Genomic DNA, 22584 nt, shown 5'->3' on the forward strand with positions numbered 1-22584 from the left:
TTTTGAGAAAGCAGAAAGCTACCTATGAAAACATACATAACATGGATGAAAAACTCCAGGACCACAGATTGCTAATATATATTAGGCCCCGTTTGATTCACGGGAATAGGGGTACGGAATCGGAATCAGAATGGGCTATTCCGATTCCAACTGTTTGGTTGGGTGGAATCAGAACCCCATTCCCATTCCTGCTGGAATGGCATTCCTCCCATTTGAGGGAATGGCCATTCCCTGCCCCTCCCTTGGGAATGAAATCCTATTCCTACTGATTCCAATTTCGATTCCCATTTCTGTCTGAACCAAACATACTATGGGAATGGACCATTCCGATTCCGATTCGGAGGATTCCGGTTCCGACTGCGAACCAAACGGACCCTTAAAGTAACCAAAGCCAAAATCTCAGCTAAAGGAAAGAGAAACTAAGCAGACTGTCAGGAAATAGAACTAGACATTTGATAAAGGCTGAAGTGGCTGAACTGAATAATCCATTGCTTTGTCTTTTTAGTGAATAAATCATTAAGTGGGTTGTGAGCTCTTTAATACATAATGACCGAACTGAGAGTTGGATTGATTACCATGCCCCTAAATATTTTATTGATTACTTTATCAACTAAAAGATAAAGCAATAAGTAATTAAGTTCAGTCATTTCAACCGCCCCTTGGCATCTCAAAATCTCTACAAAAAAAAAAATCATATTCATGTCATCAATGCAAATTGTTACAAGAATGAATGCCAAGCATCTCAGAGGAAAGAACATCCTTCAATTTGTATAGACATTTTAAACCATGTCTGTAAGAAGTTTAACAAGGTTTACAAAGAGGAAAAATAAGAAGCCTTAAATTTGTATCTGCAGAATCCAACAAGTAGTGTTAAATAGTGGATTGGGCCACAGGGGTTTAAATGACTGATATGTTTTAGCAACTTTTCCGGGTTAGGGTTGAGATTTTGTCAAAATTTCAATGGGCCCAACCCGAAACCCGAGCCCAAAACAGTGTAAACTGTTAACTCGGGCCAACCTGACTTGCACCCCTAATTTTTGCTTCTTAGATTTGGAGTGGGTGCTTGTTTTATGGGGCATAAGGCAGATGGTAGAGAAGCCTTTTTTATCGTCTTTGTTATGTGGTGTTGGTATCTTGGTAGGGAGGTGGAGTGGGGGATGTTTACTTGTGGACCACAGTGATGCCTTATCACCTGAGACTATATCTATCTTTTGTTTTTTCTGTTATAAATTTTTAATGAATTTTCATTTTAATAACAAAAATAATGACAATCCCCATTTATACCAGTAAAACACATAAAGCACTTGTCATTCCCAAACAAGCCATCATGAAACAGGATATAAATAATATGGTGTCAACCATGGTCGCAATTTCTATAAAAACATAGTACATAAAATATCCCTATTTTTCCAAGGCAAACAAAAACATCCTCAACAAAACTAAGTCTTGTCCCAGCTATATCGGGTTTGGTTATATGAATTGTTCCTCTATTCCACTCTGTGAATCCTAGAATCAAAATTATCCAAATATCTCTTGATATTTAGATGATATTTCAAAAAGTTTTATATATCAATGAAAATTTCAATTTCTTATGTGCATGTATTCCAAATTTTGCCAAAAATATTGGAGAAGTGTCACCGGTATTGCCAAACTCAATTGGAAACAATCTACATGGAAACATTCAAACCACACATGAAAAATTCATTGATATATAAAAAAATTGCAATATCAGGAAATATCAAGAGATTTGATATTTGGATCTCTGAGGGTATTATGGTTCAACTGTACTAGAGCATTGTACTATGCCTCATCTAGATTCTAGTGTCATATTCTGTTAAAGCATGAATAAATTCCTCTGTCACAGCCCCTTTTTTTGAAAAAAAAAAGTAAAGTAAATTTTATTCAAATGCAGAAAAGATCATTAGTACAACACAGGCATAAGGTCCACGCAAACATAGGCAGCACCTTGACAGCAACACACTCAGACTCCAGAAGTTAACAGAATGGAGAAGCTGAACTAAGGACTGACTGGAGAACTCCTTAGAAACAGAAGCTTAACAACCCAGTCTACTAATAGAAACATTGAGAAGCAGTCATCTTCAGCCCTACATTTGTTATTAAATATTCTCCTATTTGGCTATTTCTTTCTGTCCACAAAGTTCAAACAACTACTGTAGGCACCAATTCCCACACCACCTCAGGATATCCTTGGTTAGACATCTCCGCAAAGAATCCATCCACAACAGGAAACTAGTTCTTGTAGGTACAATAGATTAATCCCAAACTAAATTACTAGGTAGACCTGTTCAGGGGCTAGGCTTCAGGCTTGACTTAACACTGTTGGGCTCGGACTCAGGGCCAGGCCCATTCAAATTTTGGCAAAAGCCAAGCCCAAGCCTAGCCTTTGAATGGGTCTATTACTAGGGAAGTAAGTACTCCAAGGGCCTCTCAGATGTCTTACAAAAGATTCAACACTGAACACACTCTCACCCTCCCATTTCCAGACCCACTAGTCTTACTGGCCCACTCTAACCAACTGGTTCTGCAAAATCTGAAACAAATCAGCATACTGTCTATCTCCCAATTATGAAGCCTCAGATTAGGTAACCAAACTATCTCCCCCCTTAAATTTTCATAAGATTCCTTCACAGAGCATCTTTGTTAAGAGTTAACCAAACAGATGAGGAAATAACTCCTCTAGAGATCTCTCTGTGCACTACCTATCTTTCCAAAATTTCAACCTAGCACCATCGCCCAGCTTGTATGCAATACCTTCTGAAAATGGCTGTCAATTTTTTTATAATAAAAATGGCTGTCAATTTTCAATATTCCCTTCCAAATTGAGCTGCCATTTGAAGTAATGGGTCACCCAAGGTCTATTCACTGCTAGACATACTTGGAGGCAATGAGTTTCCTCCACAAATCTTCTTTATCCATCCCAAATCTCCAGATCCACTTACCAAGCAAGGCTACATTGAAATGCTTGATTCTTTTAATACCAAGCCCACATCTTCTATAGGAGTACAGATATGGTGTCTTGGTCCCACTTGACCTCATGAATTTTATTCTCCTCATGTCATCCCCACCAAAGGAAATCTCTTTAGTTCTTCCCAATCCTTCCGGCTACCTTCATAAGAATGGGGAAGATTGACAAGTAGTAGGCTGGTCCAATGTTTTAAAACACGGAGGTGTGATGCGAGGCATTCCACTACCTAGAGGTGTTAGGTGTAGTAAAGAACGTAAGAGGCGTAAGCCTCCTCAAGAGGAGGGGGATGAGGAGGAAGGAGGAGGAGGGAGGAGGAAGAAGAGGAAGGAGGATCTCATTTTTCTTTGTTTCTAATAAAAATCTTTTATATTCTTCCCTTCCCTTTTCCTTTTCTTTTCTTTCTCTTCCTCTTTTTTTCTCCCCTTTCATTCTTTTTCTTTTCCTTCCCTTTCTTTTCCTTTCCTTTCATTTTTTTTCTTTTTTTTTTTTTGTCTTTTTATATGAGGTGTGCATGAGGCACATGAGGTGTATGCCTCTTGCACCTAAGGTGTACACCTCAGAGGTGTCAATTCCTCTGGCCTATGCCTCAGGGCATTTTGGAGGTGCTGCGCCTCCAGGCGTACACCTCCCACGCCTTTTAAAACACTGGGCTGGTCAGGCTGGCCAAGATGCTCTTGACCAAATTCACAAGCTCATATCTTTTTAGGCCTTCTCGTTGTTTTAAAGCCTTCAATTTGCACCAGAGCATCCACAAATAGCTGTTTTTGGGAAGTGGGAGTGGTTGGCAGAATAACAAAACCCCATTAATCAACTAATGGAGTCACTTTTCTTGGGCGTACAAGTTCTTGAGTTTGTCTCCTGGTTTCCAATCCTCCATCTCAATATCATTAATTCCTTATTCCATCCAAGCTCATTGTATGACATTATTTTTTTCTTTTGGGCTTCATCATTTTAACGTAATATATTATTTGAATTTCCAACAGTATGAATCAGCAAATTCTAGTGCATCTAACCAAATATAGTGAAAATTTATATCACCACTGTTCAACCTCTAACAAAAGAAAATATTGATTACAGAGCAACCATTACCCTACAAAGGTCAAAACTAATACAATATCTTAATAGATCTCAAGTCCCACACATCTAAAAGGTCTTCTAAATGCATACTCCTTTAGAAACTTCTTTATTAGGGCAAAAATAACCATTACTTGCGGTGCTTACCATATGTATAAAAATATTAAATATATGAATTTCTATTTTTGTTTTCCAAAATACAAGTGTGGAACTTTTTTATGGCATGAAAGTATCTTCTTTTTCCAATAAATGGCTGAAACCATGGATAATTACAAAGAATAGTATGAGACATAGACAATAGGTACTTACATTTCCTCAAACTCAGACCCTGCTCTGTAGAAAAAAGGTACCCCAGCTTCTCCAGCAATAGCCTTCAAGAATGCAGATGCAGGAATCATTATATCCAGAAACAAGAATGAATCACAAAAATTAAATAAATAAATAAAGTCATAAAATATTGATAAACAAGCTGAATGTCAGGAAATACATATGCAGATGAAGTTTTATAACCTGTGACTCACAAGTTAATCGAAGTAATTGCAATTAGTTTCATAAGACCCAATTTAGGGCTGCAAAAACATGCATCCTGAACGCATTAAAAATCTGACAATGTATGCATGCAAAAAGAAAATATGAGAGCACAAAGAAATCCACAGTTCATGCAATTCTACATTTTCCTAATGGGAGGAAATGAAATTGCTGCAATTCTGATCAGTGAGAAAACAGTTGTTTAGAAATGAAGTTAAAGGAGGGAAGAAAAGGAAAAGGAAAAGAAAAGAAATACAAGCTCCAAAAAGATAGGAGGTTAGGTCGTAACCATATTAGGATATCAGCACCATTCTACAAATCATTCTTGTAAAGAGACTGGGCTGAATGGGCCCTAGTATCTTTTCTTGTAGTATGTTTTATTTATTTGTTAGCTAATGGGCCTGTTATTTCTTTTGCTAGTTCTCTTTATGTTACTGCCTAGCTGGCCACCCACTTAAGGGTATACTTGTAATTATGTTAAGATTGAAGCTTAGTAAAAGGATTAGAGAAGGGAGGGAAGAGATATTTGAACTCTTCTTCTTCCTCCTCCTCTTTTCTCCACCTTCCTTCTCTTGTACTGCTGTTCTCTTCTTTTCTTCCTTTTTTTCTCTAATTTTTCCCAAGTTTACATCAGATTTAGAGGACTGATTTACATCTTGGTATCAGAGCAGGTTTCTTTCTTCCTTCTTTTCTTCTTTCTCTTTTCCCATACACCCTTCGATTAAGAGAGCGTATGGAGAGATAGGTTCTCTATAGTTCAGAGGATCTTTGGCCTACTTGGTAGAGGGTTTGGAGAGTGTAAATGTGGTCAGATATTGCCAAGAAGTGGTGTTGTACTGTTTCTGCCCAAAACCCTAGCCGATTAGAGATTTTCGAAGTTACAAGTAAAAGTGAAGCTTTGGGTGTGGCACTCTATGCTTGGGAGGTGTCTTTTGACTTCTAAAAGAGGGCAGTTCAGGTTTGGAAGAGATTGGAAAGCTCTGGTAAGAGCGGCTACATCTTCTCTCTTCCTCCCCAACAGCCGGACGCAGTGAAACCCTAGTTTTCAAGCATCTGGATACTGGTTTGACTTCAAGTAAGTTTATAAGGACCAAATTTCTAGTTTTTTTATTTTCGTTTGATTAATAGAGCAATACGAAAGCGAGTTCAAGCAGGTGCCGATTTCCAGGCTTGGCTCGATAGATTCCGTTTTGACTGGTGTGACCACAATCAAGCTAGATGGGACAAATTATCTTGCTTGGGCACAGTCTATAAGGATTTATGTCTGTAGTAGAGGAAAATTAGGGTACCTCACAGGCAGTAAAGTGAAACCCGAAGAGACAGACCTTGAATATGAGAAATGGATGCAGGAGAACTATATTGTCATAGGATGGTTAGTCAACTCTATGCAGCCTCATATAAGTGTTACTAAAACTTATTCACAAAAGTTGAATGTGGCTAGAGTCTACAAGCTGAAAAGTGATGTGAAGAACCTAAGGCAAGGGGAGAAGAGTGTGGCAATCTACTATTCTATACTGAAATCCTTATGGCAGGAAATTGACGTTATGGAGACAGTTGCATGGGACTCTAAGAATGATTCAGAAATGTTTAGGAAGTTGGTGGAAAGAAACAGGGTGTTTGAATTTCTTACTGGACTCAACCCTGAGTTTGACATCATTAGGCAGAATATTCTAGCCAAAGATGATGTTACTTTTGCCCAAGCATATGCTATGGTGAGCAGTGAGGAGAGTAGGTGGCAGGTTCAGTTACAGAGTCCACCTACGGAACACTTTACACATGCGGGAATAAAGCCGAAGGGTCCAACTGAGAAGAAGGAAGTGTGTGAATATTGCAAGAAACCGAGGCATACGAAGGACACTTGCTGAAAGCTTCATCCTGATCTTCTTCCTGACCAGTTTAAGAATAACAACAATTTTAAGAAGGGCAATTAGATAGGAAAGTCGAAGACAGCTAATGTTGCCACAGTACCAGAAGGAGGAAGTAAGGAGAGTGAAGAAAAGTCCACCATTGAACAGTTGACAGCAATGAAGGCAGATTTTGAAAAGTGTGGTAGGCTGTTAAGTCACTTGGAGGCTACTGTTTCTACATCTTACTCTTCAAGTAAAACGGCATCATCATCAGCATTTGCTCACTCAAGTATTCATGCTTCTACAAACCATGCTTCAGTTTCAGGTAATCATAAAATCCTTTGGATCATTGATTCTGGTGCATCAGACCATATGACCAGCTTGTCTAACATTTTCTATTCATACCACCTTCTCTTTGGTAAAGAGAAAATATCCCTTGCTGATGGGTCCCTTGCTCCATTTCTGTCAAAGGGGATATAAAAACCTCTAACACCGTTTATTTATCCTCTGTCCTTCATATCCCTAAACTTAATACAAATCTTTTATTTGTTAGTAGCTTGACTAAATCCATGAACTGTAGCATAACCTTCTTTCCCACTCATTGTGTTTTTCATGACCTATAGTCTCAGAGGATGATTGGGAGTGGCCATGAGGCGAACGGAATATACTTGTTGGACACACCTGATAGTGCTTTTGGACCACCTCATGGAGTTGCCTTGGAGTCGGTCTTGTTAGAGTCTGTTGACAAAATCATGTTATGTCACTTTTGGTTTGGTCATTTGTCTTTTTCTGCTTTGAGTCATTTATTTCCATATATGTTTAAGGGAGTGTCTTTATCAAGTCTTCATTGTGAGTCGTGTGAACTGGCAATGCATTGTCGACAATCTTATTCAGTAAACAAAAAAAGATCTACTCCTCCTTTTCATATTATTCACTCTGATGTGTGGGGGCCATATCATTTGCCTACTATGGGAGGGTTACAGGTACTTTATCCTTTTTATTGATGATTACTCTCGTTACACTTGGATTTATCTCATGAAATCCATGGATGAAGTACCAACTATTATGCACAAATTTCATGAACTCATTCTTACCCAATTTAACACCCGGATCAAAATATTCCGTTCTGATAATGCTAAGGAGTATTTTGAGAAAACCCTCTTAGCCTATCTTGAAACTTTTGGGGTCATTCATCAAAGTTCTTATTCCTACACTCCACAACAGAATGGAGTGGTAGAAAGGAAGAACCGACATGTGGTTGAAGTTGTCAAATCCCTCCTTTTTGCATCCCGTGTTCCTATAAAATTTTGGGGAGATGTTGTCCTTACTGCTACCTTTTTTATTAATTGTATGCCTTCCCGGGTTCTTGGCTTCAAAACCCCCTTTAGCCTTCTCTTTCTGGATGAGGATCTTTTCTCTATTCCTCTCCATGTTTTTTGGTGCACTTGCTATGTGCATGTTCACAACCATCAAAGGCACAAATTTGAACCTAAGGCTCGTAAATGTGTTTTTCTAGGATATGCCCCCACACAGAAGGGATATTGTTGTTTTGATCCAGTTAGTGGCACTCGTTTTGTATCTCGTGATGTCACATTTGCTGAGTCTAGTCCTTTCTTTAGTATTCCTCCTGAGGGGAAGAAATTTGAGAAACCCTTTGCTATGTCTCCAGTAGTTCCTCTTCCTGTTCCTTTTGAGCCATCTCATGAGGTGTTCACTTCTCCCACTGGGCCTACCTCCAATATTCCTGTTCCTCCTCCTCCACCTCATCCTCCTGTAATTCCTCCTCATCCTGTTCTTCAAAGGTGGTACCAAAGGCACAGATTCAGACATGGACAAGTTGTTTCCACTCCTACAAAAGAGCCTCATGCTCCTCCCATCATTACTAAGGTAACAAGTCAGTCTTCCTCTGACCCAGCTACATCCTTCCCAGACCTTGATCTTCCTATTGCTCTCCACAAGGGCAAGAGGAAGTGTACAGCCCATTGTATCTCCAAACACCTATCTTATAGCCTTCAATCTCCTACCTACTATTCTTTTCTTGCTTTTGTTTCTTCCCATGTGATACTCAGGTCTGTACCAGAAGCCTTATCTAAACCTAAATGGAGGGATGCTATGATGGTTGAACTAAATGCTTTGCATAAGAACCATACCTGGGATATTTTTGACTTGCCTGAAGGGAAGGAATCAGTGGGTTGTAAATGGGTATTTGCCATTAAATATCACTCTGATGGCTCTATTGAGAGGTTTAAGGCCAGGTCGGTTGCTAAAGGCTACACTCAAATGTATGGTATTGACTATCTTGAGACATTTGCTCTTGTGGCTAAGATGACCTCAGTCCGGGTTTTGTTATCTCTAGCTGCTACTTTTGATTGGCCTCTCCACCAGTTTGATGTTAAAAATGCCTTCTTGAATGGCGATCTACATGAAGAGGTCTATATGTCTTTGCCTTTGGGGGTGTATGGAAAGGAAATGTAGGGGAAGGTGTGTAAACTGTAGAAATCTATTTACGGTCTCAAACAGTCTCCTCGGGCTTGGTTTGAGAGGTTCAGGGCTGCTCTTGTCTCATTTGGTTACACACAAATTCAATCGGATCATACCTTGTTCTTGAAAAGAAGTGGCTCTCTGGTGACCTTTTTGATAATCTATGTTGATGATATTGTGGTCACGGGTAATGACACCCAAGAGGTCAGCAAACTCAAAAGATTTCTTAACTCTAACATTGAGATCAAGGATTTAGGAGATCTCCGATATTTTTTGGGCATTGAAGTTGCTAGATCTAAAGATAGTATCTTCATTTCTCAATGCAAATATGTCCTTGACCTCCTTGCTGAGACTGGCAAACTTGGTGTTAAACCAGCCTCCACTCCTATTGATCCCAATCACAAGCTTTCTGCTACAAATGGTGAATTTTTATCTGATAAGGGAATGTTTCAGAGACTGCTTGGGAAGTTGTTATATCTTTGCATGACTCGGCCGGACATTTCCTATGTAGTGAGTGTTATTAGTCAATTTATGCATTCTCCTAGAGATACTCATTTAGCTGTTGCAGAAAGAGTTTTGTGTTACTTGAAAGGCACTCCAGGGAAAGGTATTCTATTTGCCAAACATGGACACATGAAGCTGGAAGCACACATTGATGTTGATTGGGCAGGATGTATTGATGATAGGAGATCCACCTCAGGTTATTGTGCTTTGATGGCAGGGAATATTGTTTCATGGAGGAGTAAGAAACAGTCTGTAGTTGCCAGATCCTCTGTTGAAACCGAATATAGGGCTATGGCACATGGTGTGTCAGAATTACTGTGGCTACGATCCCTTTTAGAAGAATTGGGAGTTGACTATGAGAAGCCAATGATGCTCTACTATGACAACCAAGCAGCTATCAATATTGCACATAATCCTGTTCAACATGATAGAACTAAGCACATTGAGGTTGATAGACATTTTATACGGGAAAGAGTTTCCTCAAGAGAAGTTTGTTTGCCATTCATCACCTCATAAGAGCAGTTGGCTAATATTTTGACCAAGGGAGTTCTGAGAGGGAAGCTGACACACTATATAAGCAAGCTAGGCATGATTGACATCTATGCTCAGCTTGAGGGGGAGTGTAAAGAGATTGGGCTGAATGGGCCCTAGTATCTTTTCTTGTAGTATGTTTTATTTATTTGTTAGCTAATGGGCCTATCTTAATGGGCTTGTTATTTCTTTTGCTAGTTCTCTTTATGTTACTGCCTAACTGGCCGCCCACTTAAAGGTATACTTGTAATTATGTTAAGATTGAAATTTAGTAAAAGGATTAGAGAAGGGAGGGAAGAGACATTCAAACTCTTCTTCTTCTTCCTCCTTTTTTCTCCATCTTCCTTCTCTTGTACTACTGTTCTCTTCTTTTCTTCCTCTTTTTCTCTAATTTTTCCCAAGTTTACATCAGATTTAGAGGACTGATTTACATCTATTCTCATGAATGCCAACTTATGCAAGTAAAAATTGGCAGCCTGTTTATCAACCTTGGCATGCAAGAGAACAAGATGTTCAAATTCAATTCCAAGTCCCAAGTCACTATATCTCAGTGTCTCTACAATTCCTCCTTTATGAACCACACCTAACAAACCATGTTGCTTGAACTCAATTATACCACAACTTCACAAGATTTGAAGTGATCATGTAGGATGGGAAGGGAAAAGTCCTACTAGGGTGTGCATGGTGAGTAAGGAAGAATTCAAATCTGATATAGGGGAAAGTAAAGGAAAATACAAGGGTTTGGGATATGAAATATGGAAGAAATAGAAAGGAGGAAGAGAAGAAATAAGATATCACACCTTTAAAGGAGAGAGGAGAAAGGAGCATGGTAGGGAGAGATAATTGGAGCAAGACATACAATTCAATAAATCATAACTTTTATTCATCAAATAAATTAAAACCCATAGGCAACCCATAATGACACTTAAATAAGGACTTAACCCCTAAAATAACTCTTTTATTGGTCCTACTACAACTATACAAACTGAAAACAACCCCAAGAAAGAGAAAATAGAAAGACTCAGATCCCATCAAAGATTAATATCCTATTCTAAAATGGCTATAACTCATTCAAAACACATTGGGCTGACTAGGACTTCATCTCATTAGATAAAGCCATTACAGCATTAGCCAATGTTGGTCCCAGCTATCTGGGGTCTTGGGAGGGTAGACTAGATAAGGTCCTAACCTTTAGCATTTTTGTTTTGGCACAGAGTGGCTGCTCTCAGACTTGAACATGCATTGTCACACTTGCCAGCCCAAGATTTTACCAGCTCAAGATACTTTAATTGTTGAAGGTAGATTTTTTTTTTTTTGGATCAATAACAGAAGAATTTCATTCATTAAGCAATATTGGAATGTACACGGCAGCAAAGATAAATTTTGGATAGGGTCTTGGTAGTAAATGCATGGATACAATGTTGAGGAGTGGAAAAGCCGGTTTGATTTGCATATTGACATTGAGAAGGCATATGATCATGTGGATTGAGACTTCCTTGAGTGGGAAAGCTGGTTTTTGCTTGCATAGCTTTGGTATCTTTTTCTTTGCTTGTTATCAGGGCAATAGAGAATTTTTCCAGTCATCCAGAGAATACAAAGGGACCCACTTCCCCTTCTATATTTGTGTTGGTAGTGAAAATTTTTGGTGATATTAGAAAAAAGGTGTGGAGTTGGAAGTGATTGGAGGTTTTTGAGCAGGCAGGAATGAACTTTTAATTTCAACATCTTCAATATCTAGATGACACTGAACCAGTGCTGCATGAAATATCCAACCAATCTCAAGCTTCTGATAATACCAAATATTGAGGTTTGCATATGTAGGCTGTAGAAAATTTGCTACAAGTAATTTAAGAGACTTGTAAGATCATTGCAAAAGTTCTAGCCAGGAGATTGAAGAAAGTATTGCAACATGTTATCTCACAGTCTCAAGGAGCCTTTGTTGAAGGGAGACAGATAATTGATCAGATACTAGTGGCAAATGAGTTTGTAGCAGAGAAGAGGAAAAGAAAAGGTAAGGGGCTGGTGTGAAAATTGGACTTAGAGAAGGCGTATGATTAAGTCAATTGGTCATTTCTCCTTAAGCTGTTAGAGAAAATAGGCTTGGGTGCACGGTGGAGGATGTGGATAAAAGGTTGTTTGAGCTCAGTGCATTACTCAATTCTGATTAATGGAGTAGCTACAGACTTCTTTCCTGCTAAAAGAGGTTTGAGACAAGGGGGCCATTTATCTCAGTTCCTGTTCACTATACTGTAGTTGGCGAATTCCTGAGTCGGATGATTGTAGAGGCTGATCAGGTCAACCTATTTAGAGGATGGAGGGTAGGAAGGCTTGAGGTAATAGTCACTCACTTGCAATTTGCAGATGACATCATTTTATTCTGCGAGGGAGGGAATTAGGAGGATATAAAAAACTTGAGAGAGCTCATCCTTTCCTTTGAATCTATTTCAAGGTTGAAGGTGAATTGGAGAAAAAGCTGCATAGCAGGGATTAATTTGGAAGAAGAAGCTTTAAGTGTGTTGGCTGAAATCCTGGGGTGTGAGATTAAAAAGTGGCCTTTGGAGTATTTAAGTCTACCGTTGGGAAGGAACCCAAAATCAGAAGTGTTTTGGAAGTCGGTGGTGGAGAGGTTTACAAAGAGATTGGCTCAATGGAAAAGAAACTACCTTTCCTTGGGAGGGAGAATAACCCTAATCAGGGCAACCTTACTAACCTACCAGTCTACTTCCTTTCCATCTTTAGGATCCCTACTAGGATAGCCAAACAACTGGAGAAATTTATGAGGGACTTTTTGTGGGAACCAGAGATGAGAAAAGGGATCATCTAGTTAAGTGGGAACAAGTTTTCAAAACTAAGGAAAATGGTGGACTAGGAATAGGGAATCTAATCCACAGGAATACATCTTTGCTAGGGAAGTGGGTCTGGAGGTTTCCTTTGGAGAGAGATAGGTTGTGGCACAAAGTTATAGAAATCATTCATGGGCTGCTGAATAATGGCTGGGATGCAAAATTGGCCAGCTCCTCAACTTCAAGCTCACCATGGAAAGCAATACAAGAGGTATATCCAACCTTTATCAATCTAACCAGATTTGATGTGGGTTGTGGTTCTAAGGTACTTTTTTGGGAAGACATTTGGTTGGCTGAAACCCCTCTCAGTTCTCTATATCCTGACCTCTATTCGGTGTTTGACTATAAATTTCATTCCATCTCGCACTTCGTAACCTTTTCTTCATCAGGTTTCTGCTGGGATTTTGAGTTCGGGAGGTGTTTGAGGGATAATGAGTGTGAGGCCCTTATTCAGCTGGTAAACAAACTTCAGCTAGCCTTCTTGGTTCAATCTGTAGAGGACACTAGGGTATGGTCCAGTGTTTTAAAAGCGCAAGGCATAGGGGTCAATTTGCGCCCGAGGCGCAAGGTGAGGCAAGCGCCTTTTTGAAGCAAGGTGCAAAAATTAAAAAAAAAATGCTAAAAAATCAAAAAATATTAAGCATAGTATTAATAAAAAAATATAAACTTAAATTTTAAAATAAATGTTTTAAAAAACCTATTATCTAAAATAAAAATACATAAACATAACATGTAAAGCATATTCAAATGAGAATTTAAAAATAAAATCAAGCATATAAAACATTTTCAAGCATGTAAAACCCACATTCTCTTTTTCTCTCAAGTGCATTACTTCAAGTAGCTAATGTGATGTAAAACATATTACATTCCTGATTCTATGAGCCGCCTTTGTGCCACGTCACTTGAGGCAAGCCCAAGCAAGTCCATGTTAGGGTCTTATTCTCACACAAAAAATAATGATTTTATAATTTTAATTTCTTTTTAAGAAGATATTTTATTAGGATGAATGAATGAACAACATTAGCAAATAGGGGGTCTATTGTTGTATGCTTAGAGTGTTCCACTTCTAAGTAGCCCTTGATCTACTTAGGACTTCCCCTAGGTGCTAACCCAAAGGAGAGTCATTTTTGGGACCCTGTGGTGGAAAAGTTCGAAAAAAGGTACTGGCTTGGAAAAAGAATTACATTTCATTGGGGGGGAATCACCTTAATCAGAACTACTCTCGCTAATCTCCCTACTTACTTTCTATCCATTTTTAGGATACCCTCTTAAGAGGTTAGAAAAACTAACGAGGGACTTCTTGTGGGAGCCAAGAAATGAGAAAAATGATCACTTGATCAGTTGGGAGGTAGTCAACCGTTGCAAGGAAGAAGGGGGATTAGGATTAGAGAACTTAGTCAACAGAAATGAAGCTCTTTTAGACAAATGGCTCTGCAGGTGGCCTGTGGAAAGAGAGAGGCTCTGGCATGAAGTGATGGCCAGTATCCATGGTTGTTCTGAAACTGGTTGGGATGTTGGGATATCTCAACGGGCTCAACTCACTACTCCTTGGAAAGCAATTTCTAGCATTCTCCCTAAATTCCTCAAGTTTGTAAGGTATGATGTTTGCTCAGGTAACTCTGTTCTTCTTTGGGAAGATGTTTGGGTGGGGAATCAACCTTTAAAAGATCTTTTTCCCTCTCTTTATACTATCTCCCTCTTCAAGAAGGAGCTTGTTTCGAGGTTTCTTCATCATCCAATTCCCCCTTTGTCTCCTGCCTAGGATCTCGGGTTTCGTGGAGGCCTAAATGATGAGGAACTTGTTTGTGTCTCTGAGCTTTTATTATTATTGGATTCTACTTGCTTGGACCCCCTCAATCTAGATAAAAGAGTTTGGACCCTGATGTCGAATGGCTCTTTTACTTGTGCTTCCTTTTTTAAGTCCCTTTGCTCTTCTTCTTCCCCTTGGGTTTTCCTAGTGAAAGAAATTTGGTCTAGGCCTATCCACCCCCCCCCCCCCGAAAATAATTGCCTCTTGTTGGAAGAGTTATCATGGAAAGATTAGAAATTTGGATAACCTACAAAAGGAGAGACCTTATTTTGTGTTTATCCCCAAACTAGTATACAATGTGTAAAGTGCAGAATGAGGACTGTTACCATTTGCTTCTATCTTGTTCCTTTGCTGCAGATATTTGGACTTGGGCTTTCTCTTTATTTGAGTGCAGGTGGAACTTGCTTTCTGAAGTAAACATGCTCTTTGATCCATCAACTTTTCAGTGGCCAACGAAAAGAGGGAAACTGCGGAATGCCAGGATATTCCAAGGAAAAGAAAGGAGTCTTGAAGAAGTTAAGGAGTGTATTTTAACAAGGACCATCTTTTGGCTAAAGGACTTCTGATTTGTTTGTGGACTATTCCTTTGATGACATTCGGAGGGGTTAGGGAGTTAGGTAATGATGGCTTCTGTAGGCATTGGAAGTGTTTTGAGGGACAAGGACAGCAACATTATCTCTTTATTCTCAGGTTCCACGGGAGTTGGAGATTCAACAAGGGCTAAAATACTTGTAGCTGTACAAGGCCTACAAATTGCTAACCAACTTGGGGTGCAGAACCTAGTGGTAGAAGGTGACTCCAAGGTGGTAGCGGGCTGGTTGCTGAATCCGATCAGTGCTGTGTGGGGCTACAAAGATCTCCTGAAAAAAGTGAAATGGGTCACAAGGAATATGTCAATCAATTTCCAGTGGACTAGTAGATCAGCAAATGCTTTGGTAGATTCTCTGGCCAAACAAGGGATTTCTCAGGCTTCTTTGTATTGGGCTAATCTATAGTTTTATTCTGTCCTTGTTAAATATGGGTCTGTATTCACCCTAAAGGGGAGGTAGCACCTCATGCCTCCTCCAAGGTTGTTTGTTTTCTCTTGTGTTCTCTTTAACAAAACTACTTATTCATTCATCAAAAAATAGAATCCTTTAACTGTTGTTGATCAAGAGACAGAGAGAGGATTGTATACTTTTGAATCATCAAGGTAAAGTTCAAAGGTAGATAAACATGCACACACGTTATAATAGTTTGCTTTGCTTTGCAACCATGTTGAAAAAAGAGTCCACTAATATCGATGTTGTACACATCACTACCAGGAAATCAAAGTAGTAGAAAGATAAATGTGTACATTTAAGTACTAACACTGAATTTGGTTGCAAAGAAAATAAAAGAAATGAAAGAGAATGTAAAAGAAACAGATTTTCCTTAATTTGGTTAACAAGGGAATCAAAATAGAAAACAAAATTAAGATAAATTTGGAAGGTAAGTTATTTTTTTGATAGATAAAATTTCATATTTCCATTAAATCAAAAAGAAATTGCATAATCAGTCCCTTGGGAAGGCGTGAGATGCCACCTCTCCAAACATGAAGCACATAAAATCTTAAAACACAGAATCTAAAGTAAAATGTACATATGTACTAATACAAAATTACAGCTCAGCCCAAAATAGCATTTCCAGAGTTGTGCCCTGTTTTGCCAAGCTATCAGCAAAGGCATTAGCTGATCTCCTCACCCACTATACAGTAACAGTCATATTCCTTATCAACCATTTGTATATCTTTAGCTCATTCTTGTAACCCCACACAACGTTCTCCGGATTATTTAACCACTCCACCACTACCTTAGAGTCCCCTTCAATCAGCAACTGCTCCACACCCAATTCTTTTGCAAGGAGGACCCCTTGCATAGCAGCTAGCAATTCTGCCCTAACAGAATTCCCAACGCTCAATGGGCCAAAGTAGAGAATGATAACCTCTCCAGCCTCATTTCTCAAGACACCTTCCATCCCAGAGGGCCCTGGTTTGCCCTGGCTACTCCCATCAAAATTCAGCTTCAGAAAACCTCGAGGAGGGGGGCCCAGTTTGTAGAGACCCTTTCCTTTGAGGATGAACAGCTTGCTACTGCTAACCAGTTCCTCCATAAATCATTAAAGGAAATTTGGTGAAACAGTTCCATAGTCTTTAACCACTGTATTGCCCTATTCAAAATGCAGTCTTTTAGGGCCTGGCTGCTCCTCCCCTTCTCTTGGAAGATTCTAGTATTCCTTTCTTCCCAAACTGTTCATATCAAAGCAGCTCTCGCACACCTCCACATTCTTCTTCCTCTTTTATGGGGCCAAGAGAGAGAAAATGGGTTAAACAACATGCTTCCTTCTGCTGGGCGCCCAAACAAGGAGAAAAGCCAAACCCAAAGCTCTGCAGTGACACTACAAGATAAAATAAGTGGTAACAGTCCTCACCATGTGATCTGCAAAGAGCACACCAGTTAGGTGAGATACAAAGAAAGGGACTTCTCTTTTGTAGGTTATCCATAGTGTTAACCATCCCAGGGCACACTTCCCAACATAAAGTCATAACCTTAGGGGGAACTGGCCTACACCAGACTTCTTTGAAAGGGAAAACCTGTTGAGAGGGCAAGTTACAAAGTGACTTATAAAAGGAACCACAGGAAAAATAAAAAAATTACCTTTTGGATGAGGGGCCCAAATTCTCTTATCTGGCTTTGAAGGGTCCAACAAAATCTTTTCAGGGAGGCAAAGCAAATTAGACAAACAATGGATTTCCCCATCCCTTGACCCTCTATGGAAACCAAAATCCCAAGTCAAGGCCGACGGGTTTAACACAGAAGGAAGGAATTTTGAAATCACCCCATTTTTATATAAAGAAACAGAGAACAAGGATGGAAAAAGGTCTTTAAGAGGAATATCCCCTGCCCAAGTACCTTCCCAAAACCGAACAGAATTACCAGAGCCTACACCATACCTGACATAACTCATGAACTGTGAGAGGAGTTTGTGAATTGCCTTCCATGGAGTTGCCAGATTAGCCCTCCTTAATGCACCAGCATCCCATCCGTTCTCTTCACCACTTCATGCCAAAGCCTAAAGGCCATCTCAACAACCACTTCCCTAACAGTGCCAGATTCTTTTTTACCACATTTCCTAGGCCTAATCCCCCTTCCTCTTTGCTTCTACCCACAATCTTCCATCTAATTAAATGATCGTTTTTACCCTCTCCTGATTCCCAGAGAAAGTCTCTCATCAATTTTTCTAATTTCTTCGCTTCCCTAGGCGGCGGTATCCTAAAGGCAGAGAGGTAGTTGGTAGGTAGATTCATGAGGGTAGCTCTCATCAAGGTGATCCTTCCACCCAATGAGATATAATTCTTTTTCCACAAAGCTAACCTCTTTTTGAATTTCTCTATTACTGGAGTCCAGAACCTACTCTCCCTAGGATTTGCCCCTACCGGAAGCCCTAGATAGGACATAGGTCAAGAGGATACAGTACGCTCAAGACAACTTGCAATAGCCTCAATCTCCTCAGTCTCCAAGTTAACCCCCCCTATGCAGCTATTTTCTAAATTGATTTTCAAAAGGGAGATTTCTTCAAAAGTTTAATAGGAAGGTAAGTTTTCTTCTTGGCCACTTTTATTTTCTCTCCTAAAAGGTAAAGAAAGCAGAGGAAAAGTGGAAACTGAGAGGGAAAAAAACGGTTAGTTGGTTGAAGACAGAGGACAGTGGTTTGTGGAACTTTAACAATGAAAAAAAAAAAAACAGTTCTTATGGCAGGGTAGGGACATTGAGATTCAGTACAGCTGGGTGAAGAGGAGTGCCAACTCATTTGCGGATGGGTTGGCCAAGCAAGGAGTGAATAGGGAGTCTGTCGGGCTAGTTTTTAATCTTTCTTCTTTGCATTCCCTTTGTTTTCTGTTTTTGGGGAGCTAAGTTATTTTATCTCCCCTTTTATATCCATATTCCCTCTTTTCTTTTAATTTAATGAAGATGGTGTTATTGATCAAAAAAAATAAAAAACTGAGAGGGAAAAAACCACTAGTTCCTCTCTCTCCTGAAAGAAAATTCTTTTCGGTTTGTTTCTATTTCTTCTCTATTTATGTTTTCTTTTCTTCTAGTGCAACATTCTGTTTGTATCATGGGAGCTAACGACCCAATTCCACAGATTAGTAACTACCAGAATTTTGTTAGGAAAAAATGAAAGAATAATGTGTAGAGAGATCTTACACCCCTAAGTTGGCCTAGTCCAACTAGCCACCTCCATATCCTTTACAATTCCTCTTATGGAATCAATCCCAAACACATGATATTCCTGTTTACCCTTCCTTTTGCTAACCTATCTGACAAATAGTTGGCAAACCTTGGAGACCAATTATAAATTGTGTTCAGATCCTTTGCCAAGTACGTAATCTCCCTCAAAACATGTCTGAAAGTCCAAGAGCCTGTTTTTCTGTGTCTTAACCATCCCGTCACCATCTTGTAGTCCCCTTCCACAATTAACCATCTAAAACTTAGAGATTTCACCAATCTCAGCACTAGTGACATTGCTAACAATTCTACTCTAGTTGAACTCCTGACAACAATGGCTCCAGAGTACAATGCTAAAATGTCAAGTTATCAACCCCAGTACTAAAATAAAAACCCCTCCAATGCCAGGAATAGGGTTCCCCAGGCTGCACCCATCAAAGTTTATCATAATGTAACTTGAGGGAGGAGGACACCAAAGAGGAGAGGGAGGATACTTCTCGTAGAGGAGCTTCCACTAGGAATTTTCAATCTACCAAATCACAGAATTAGAATCAATTAGTTCCCAAGTTCAGCTTCACTAGGAAACCTTTTTTTTTAAAGGTAAAGTAAGATTTTATTAATTCAGATAGTACGAATTACAACAGAAAAGCTAGCCCCATAAGGACTAGTCAGGGCATAGAGCCAAGTTACAGACTCCAAATGGACTTGGATCTAAACAAATCAGGTACATTCAGGTTCTTAAAGTCAGGAGTTACAGACACCCAAGAAATCAGCTTGCTGACTGCCTGCTGCACTACTTCATCAGTGCTCTTTGTCTTGTTACAAAAGACTCTCCTGTTTCTCTCTGACCAGATTACCCAAAGAAGAGCCGCAGGAATTGTCTTGGGTTAATAGCATATAAGGGCAACTTTTGGGGTTTAATATCAATAAAAGTAATATATTTAAAAAATTTTTAAAAATAGGTTCACTTTTTAAAAATAATATCAATAAAGGGCAAAAACACTGTTCATCTTCTTCTTATTGTCATTTGTTCACCAGAGCCACCGCCCACCGCTGCCCACCACCACTCACCACCATCATCCGTTGCCGCCCGCCGCCGCCTCCGGCAATGTTGCCGGAGGCAGAGGTGGCAGCGGTGGCACTGGTGGTCATTCCTCTACCTGCCACCGCCGCCACCTCTGTCTCCACCCATCTCCGGCAACATTGCCGGAGGCGGAGGTGGGCGACAGCAGACGGCAATGGCGGGCGGCAGCTCTGGTGAACAAATGGCAAGAAGAAGATGAATAGTGCTTTTCCCTTTATTGATATTATTTTTAAAAAGTTAACCTATTTTTGATAATTTTTTAAATATATTACTTTTATAGATATTAAACCCCAAAAGTTGCCCTTATATGCTAGAAACCCATTGTCTTCCATATTAGTTTTCCTTTTTCTCTTCAGGCCTGTAATCTCCCAGCTTAACAGGTCTTGGACTGAACTTGGCATGACCCAGCAAATTCCTACAGCCCTGATAAAATGATCCCACACTCTAGAGGAGATAGGACAGTGGATACACAGGTGGTCTGTGGATTCAGCCAATAGTCCACAGAGACCACACAGCAGAGATGAGAGATGAAGACCCCTCCTACCCAAACTTGGTTTCACTAGGAAACCAAATTCAAACAGCCAAATCCAGAAAATTGCGGAATTGGAACCCTCATTCTGGTCTGCACTTTCTTTCATTTTTTCAGTGATCTAGATACAGCTAAAGTTTGAGAAGAAGGGATCCATTACTTCTTTTCCTTGGGAATGATGACTCCACGAGACCAAAACTTTCAATGATGACCACTTAAATACTTGGATTCTCAGAGTTTGTATCACTAGAAAGCCAAGCACAAGAATGTTCAGGAATGATATAAAAGAATTGAAGGCAAATTACAGAAAGTTTATGACCAATGGTGAAACCTATTTCCTAGCCATATTGAGTCTTGTCTGTTTCTATTATGTGGCAATTATCTGGTGACAATTACATTAGCATCCTACTCAAGAGTACACATGCTAGTTATAAATTAACTAGGTCAGGAATTTTTGTAGTAATTCTAAAATGAAAGAGTGTAATAGTCCATACTCACAGCTTATATGTCTCTAATTAAAGAACATAGCACATAGCACAGTGAAATTTTCCCTAAAGAGGAAAAAGATATATGTTGTTTCTTGTGATGACTGAGAGAGAGAGAGAGAAAAGAGAGGTACGGATGATAGAAAGAAAAGCAAAACTCACTACTGGCAGCCACCAGTCTTCTATTTATATTAATCTTTATAAAAAGGCAAAAATACAAGTATGCCCCTGGCGGCATATCCTAGGATAAGAACAATAAGAAAAGAAAGAAAGAAAGGACGAGTAGCTGAAACTGTCCCACTAACATCAGCTACAAGGAACACTCAAGCCTTACAACACTCCCCCTCGAGTTGGGCTGAAGATGTCTATCATGCCCAGCTTGTCACATAGCTCATTGTGCCGCGAACACGGAAGTCCTTTTGTGAGGGCATCAGCAAGTTGTTCCTTGGAGTTGACATAAGGGATACAGATTTCCCTTTTTTCCAGTTTCTCTCTTATGAAGTGCTTATCCACCTCAATATGCTTAGTCCTCTCATGTAGGACCAGGTTGTTGGCGATGTTTATTGCAGCCTTGTTGTCACAGTAAAGAGACATAGGATTATGAACAGCAACTCTAAGCTCACCTAGGAGGTTCTTTAGCCAAAGGACTTCAACCACCCCATGTGCCATAGCTCTATACTCAGCTTCTGCACTTGATCTTGCTACCATACTTTGCTTCTTGCTCTTCCAGATCACCAGATTTCCTCCCACAAATGTGCAATACCCACTAGTGGACTTTCTATCATCCACGGCTCCTGCCCAGTCAGCATCTGTAAAGACTTCCACCTTTAGGTGATTGTGTTTATTGAATAGTAAGCCTGTTCTTGGATGTTTCTTCAGGTATCTAAGGACTCTCTCTGCTGCCTCCATGTGTGGCTTCTTAGCAGAGTGCATAAACTGGCTCAGAACTCCAACTGAATAGGCAATATCTGGACGAGTCATGGATAGATAAATCAGCTTTCCCACTAACCTTTGGAACTGCTTTACATCTTTTAGAGGTTCACCAATACAGTCACCTAGCTTGTGGTCCGCATCCATAGGAGTGTCTGCCAGCCTTGCACCTAACCTACATGTATCCCGTAATAGATCAAGGGTGTATTTCCTTTGAGAAACAAAGATACCCCTTTTTGAACAGGCAACTTTGACCCCAAGGAAATACTTTAGGAGTCCTAGATCTTTCACTTCAAATTTGGATGCAAGGAATTGTTTCAATTTCTGTATCTCTGAATTCCAACTCCCTGTAATGATGATATCGTCTACATACACTATCAATACGGCAACCTGCTCCAGACATCTCTTCACAAAAAGTGTATGGTTAGACTGGCACTGTTGGAACCCCATCTCTTGAACTGCCATGTGAAACTTACTGAACCAGGCTTTGGGAGACTGTTTTAAGCTGTAGAGAGACTTTCGTAGCTTACACACCTTGTTTTCCCCTCCCTTGGCAAAGAATCCAGGAGGTTGAACCATGTATACCTCTTCTTCCAAGTCACCATTCAGGAAGGCATTCTTTATGTCCAGTCGATGCAAATCCCAGTCAAAGTTAGCAGCTAAGGATAGGAGAACCCTAATCGAGTTCATCTTAGCCACCGGGGC

General features: G+C 39.8%; 1 protein-coding gene across 4 annotated transcripts in view; it reads right to left on the reverse strand.

The window, feature by feature from the left end:
• LOC104600340 (ATP-dependent zinc metalloprotease FTSH 11, chloroplastic/mitochondrial-like) overlaps positions 1–22584 on the reverse strand; it is a 46313-nt gene that overhangs the window by 8176 nt on the left and 15553 nt on the right. For all 4 annotated transcript variants that reach the window (XM_010263231.3, XM_088895439.1, XM_088895441.1 and 1 more), the window contains exon 8: positions 4370–4431. In XM_010263231.3, the coding sequence (XP_010261533.1) occupies positions 4370–4431 (62 nt within the window). The remainder of the gene's footprint in view (positions 1–4369; positions 4432–22584) is intronic.

Source organism: Nelumbo nucifera, chromosome 1 (assembly GCF_055504915.1).
Source record: "Nelumbo nucifera cultivar China Antique chromosome 1, China Antique-T2T, whole genome shotgun sequence".
Taxonomy (NCBI): Eukaryota; Viridiplantae; Streptophyta; class Magnoliopsida; order Proteales; family Nelumbonaceae; genus Nelumbo; species Nelumbo nucifera.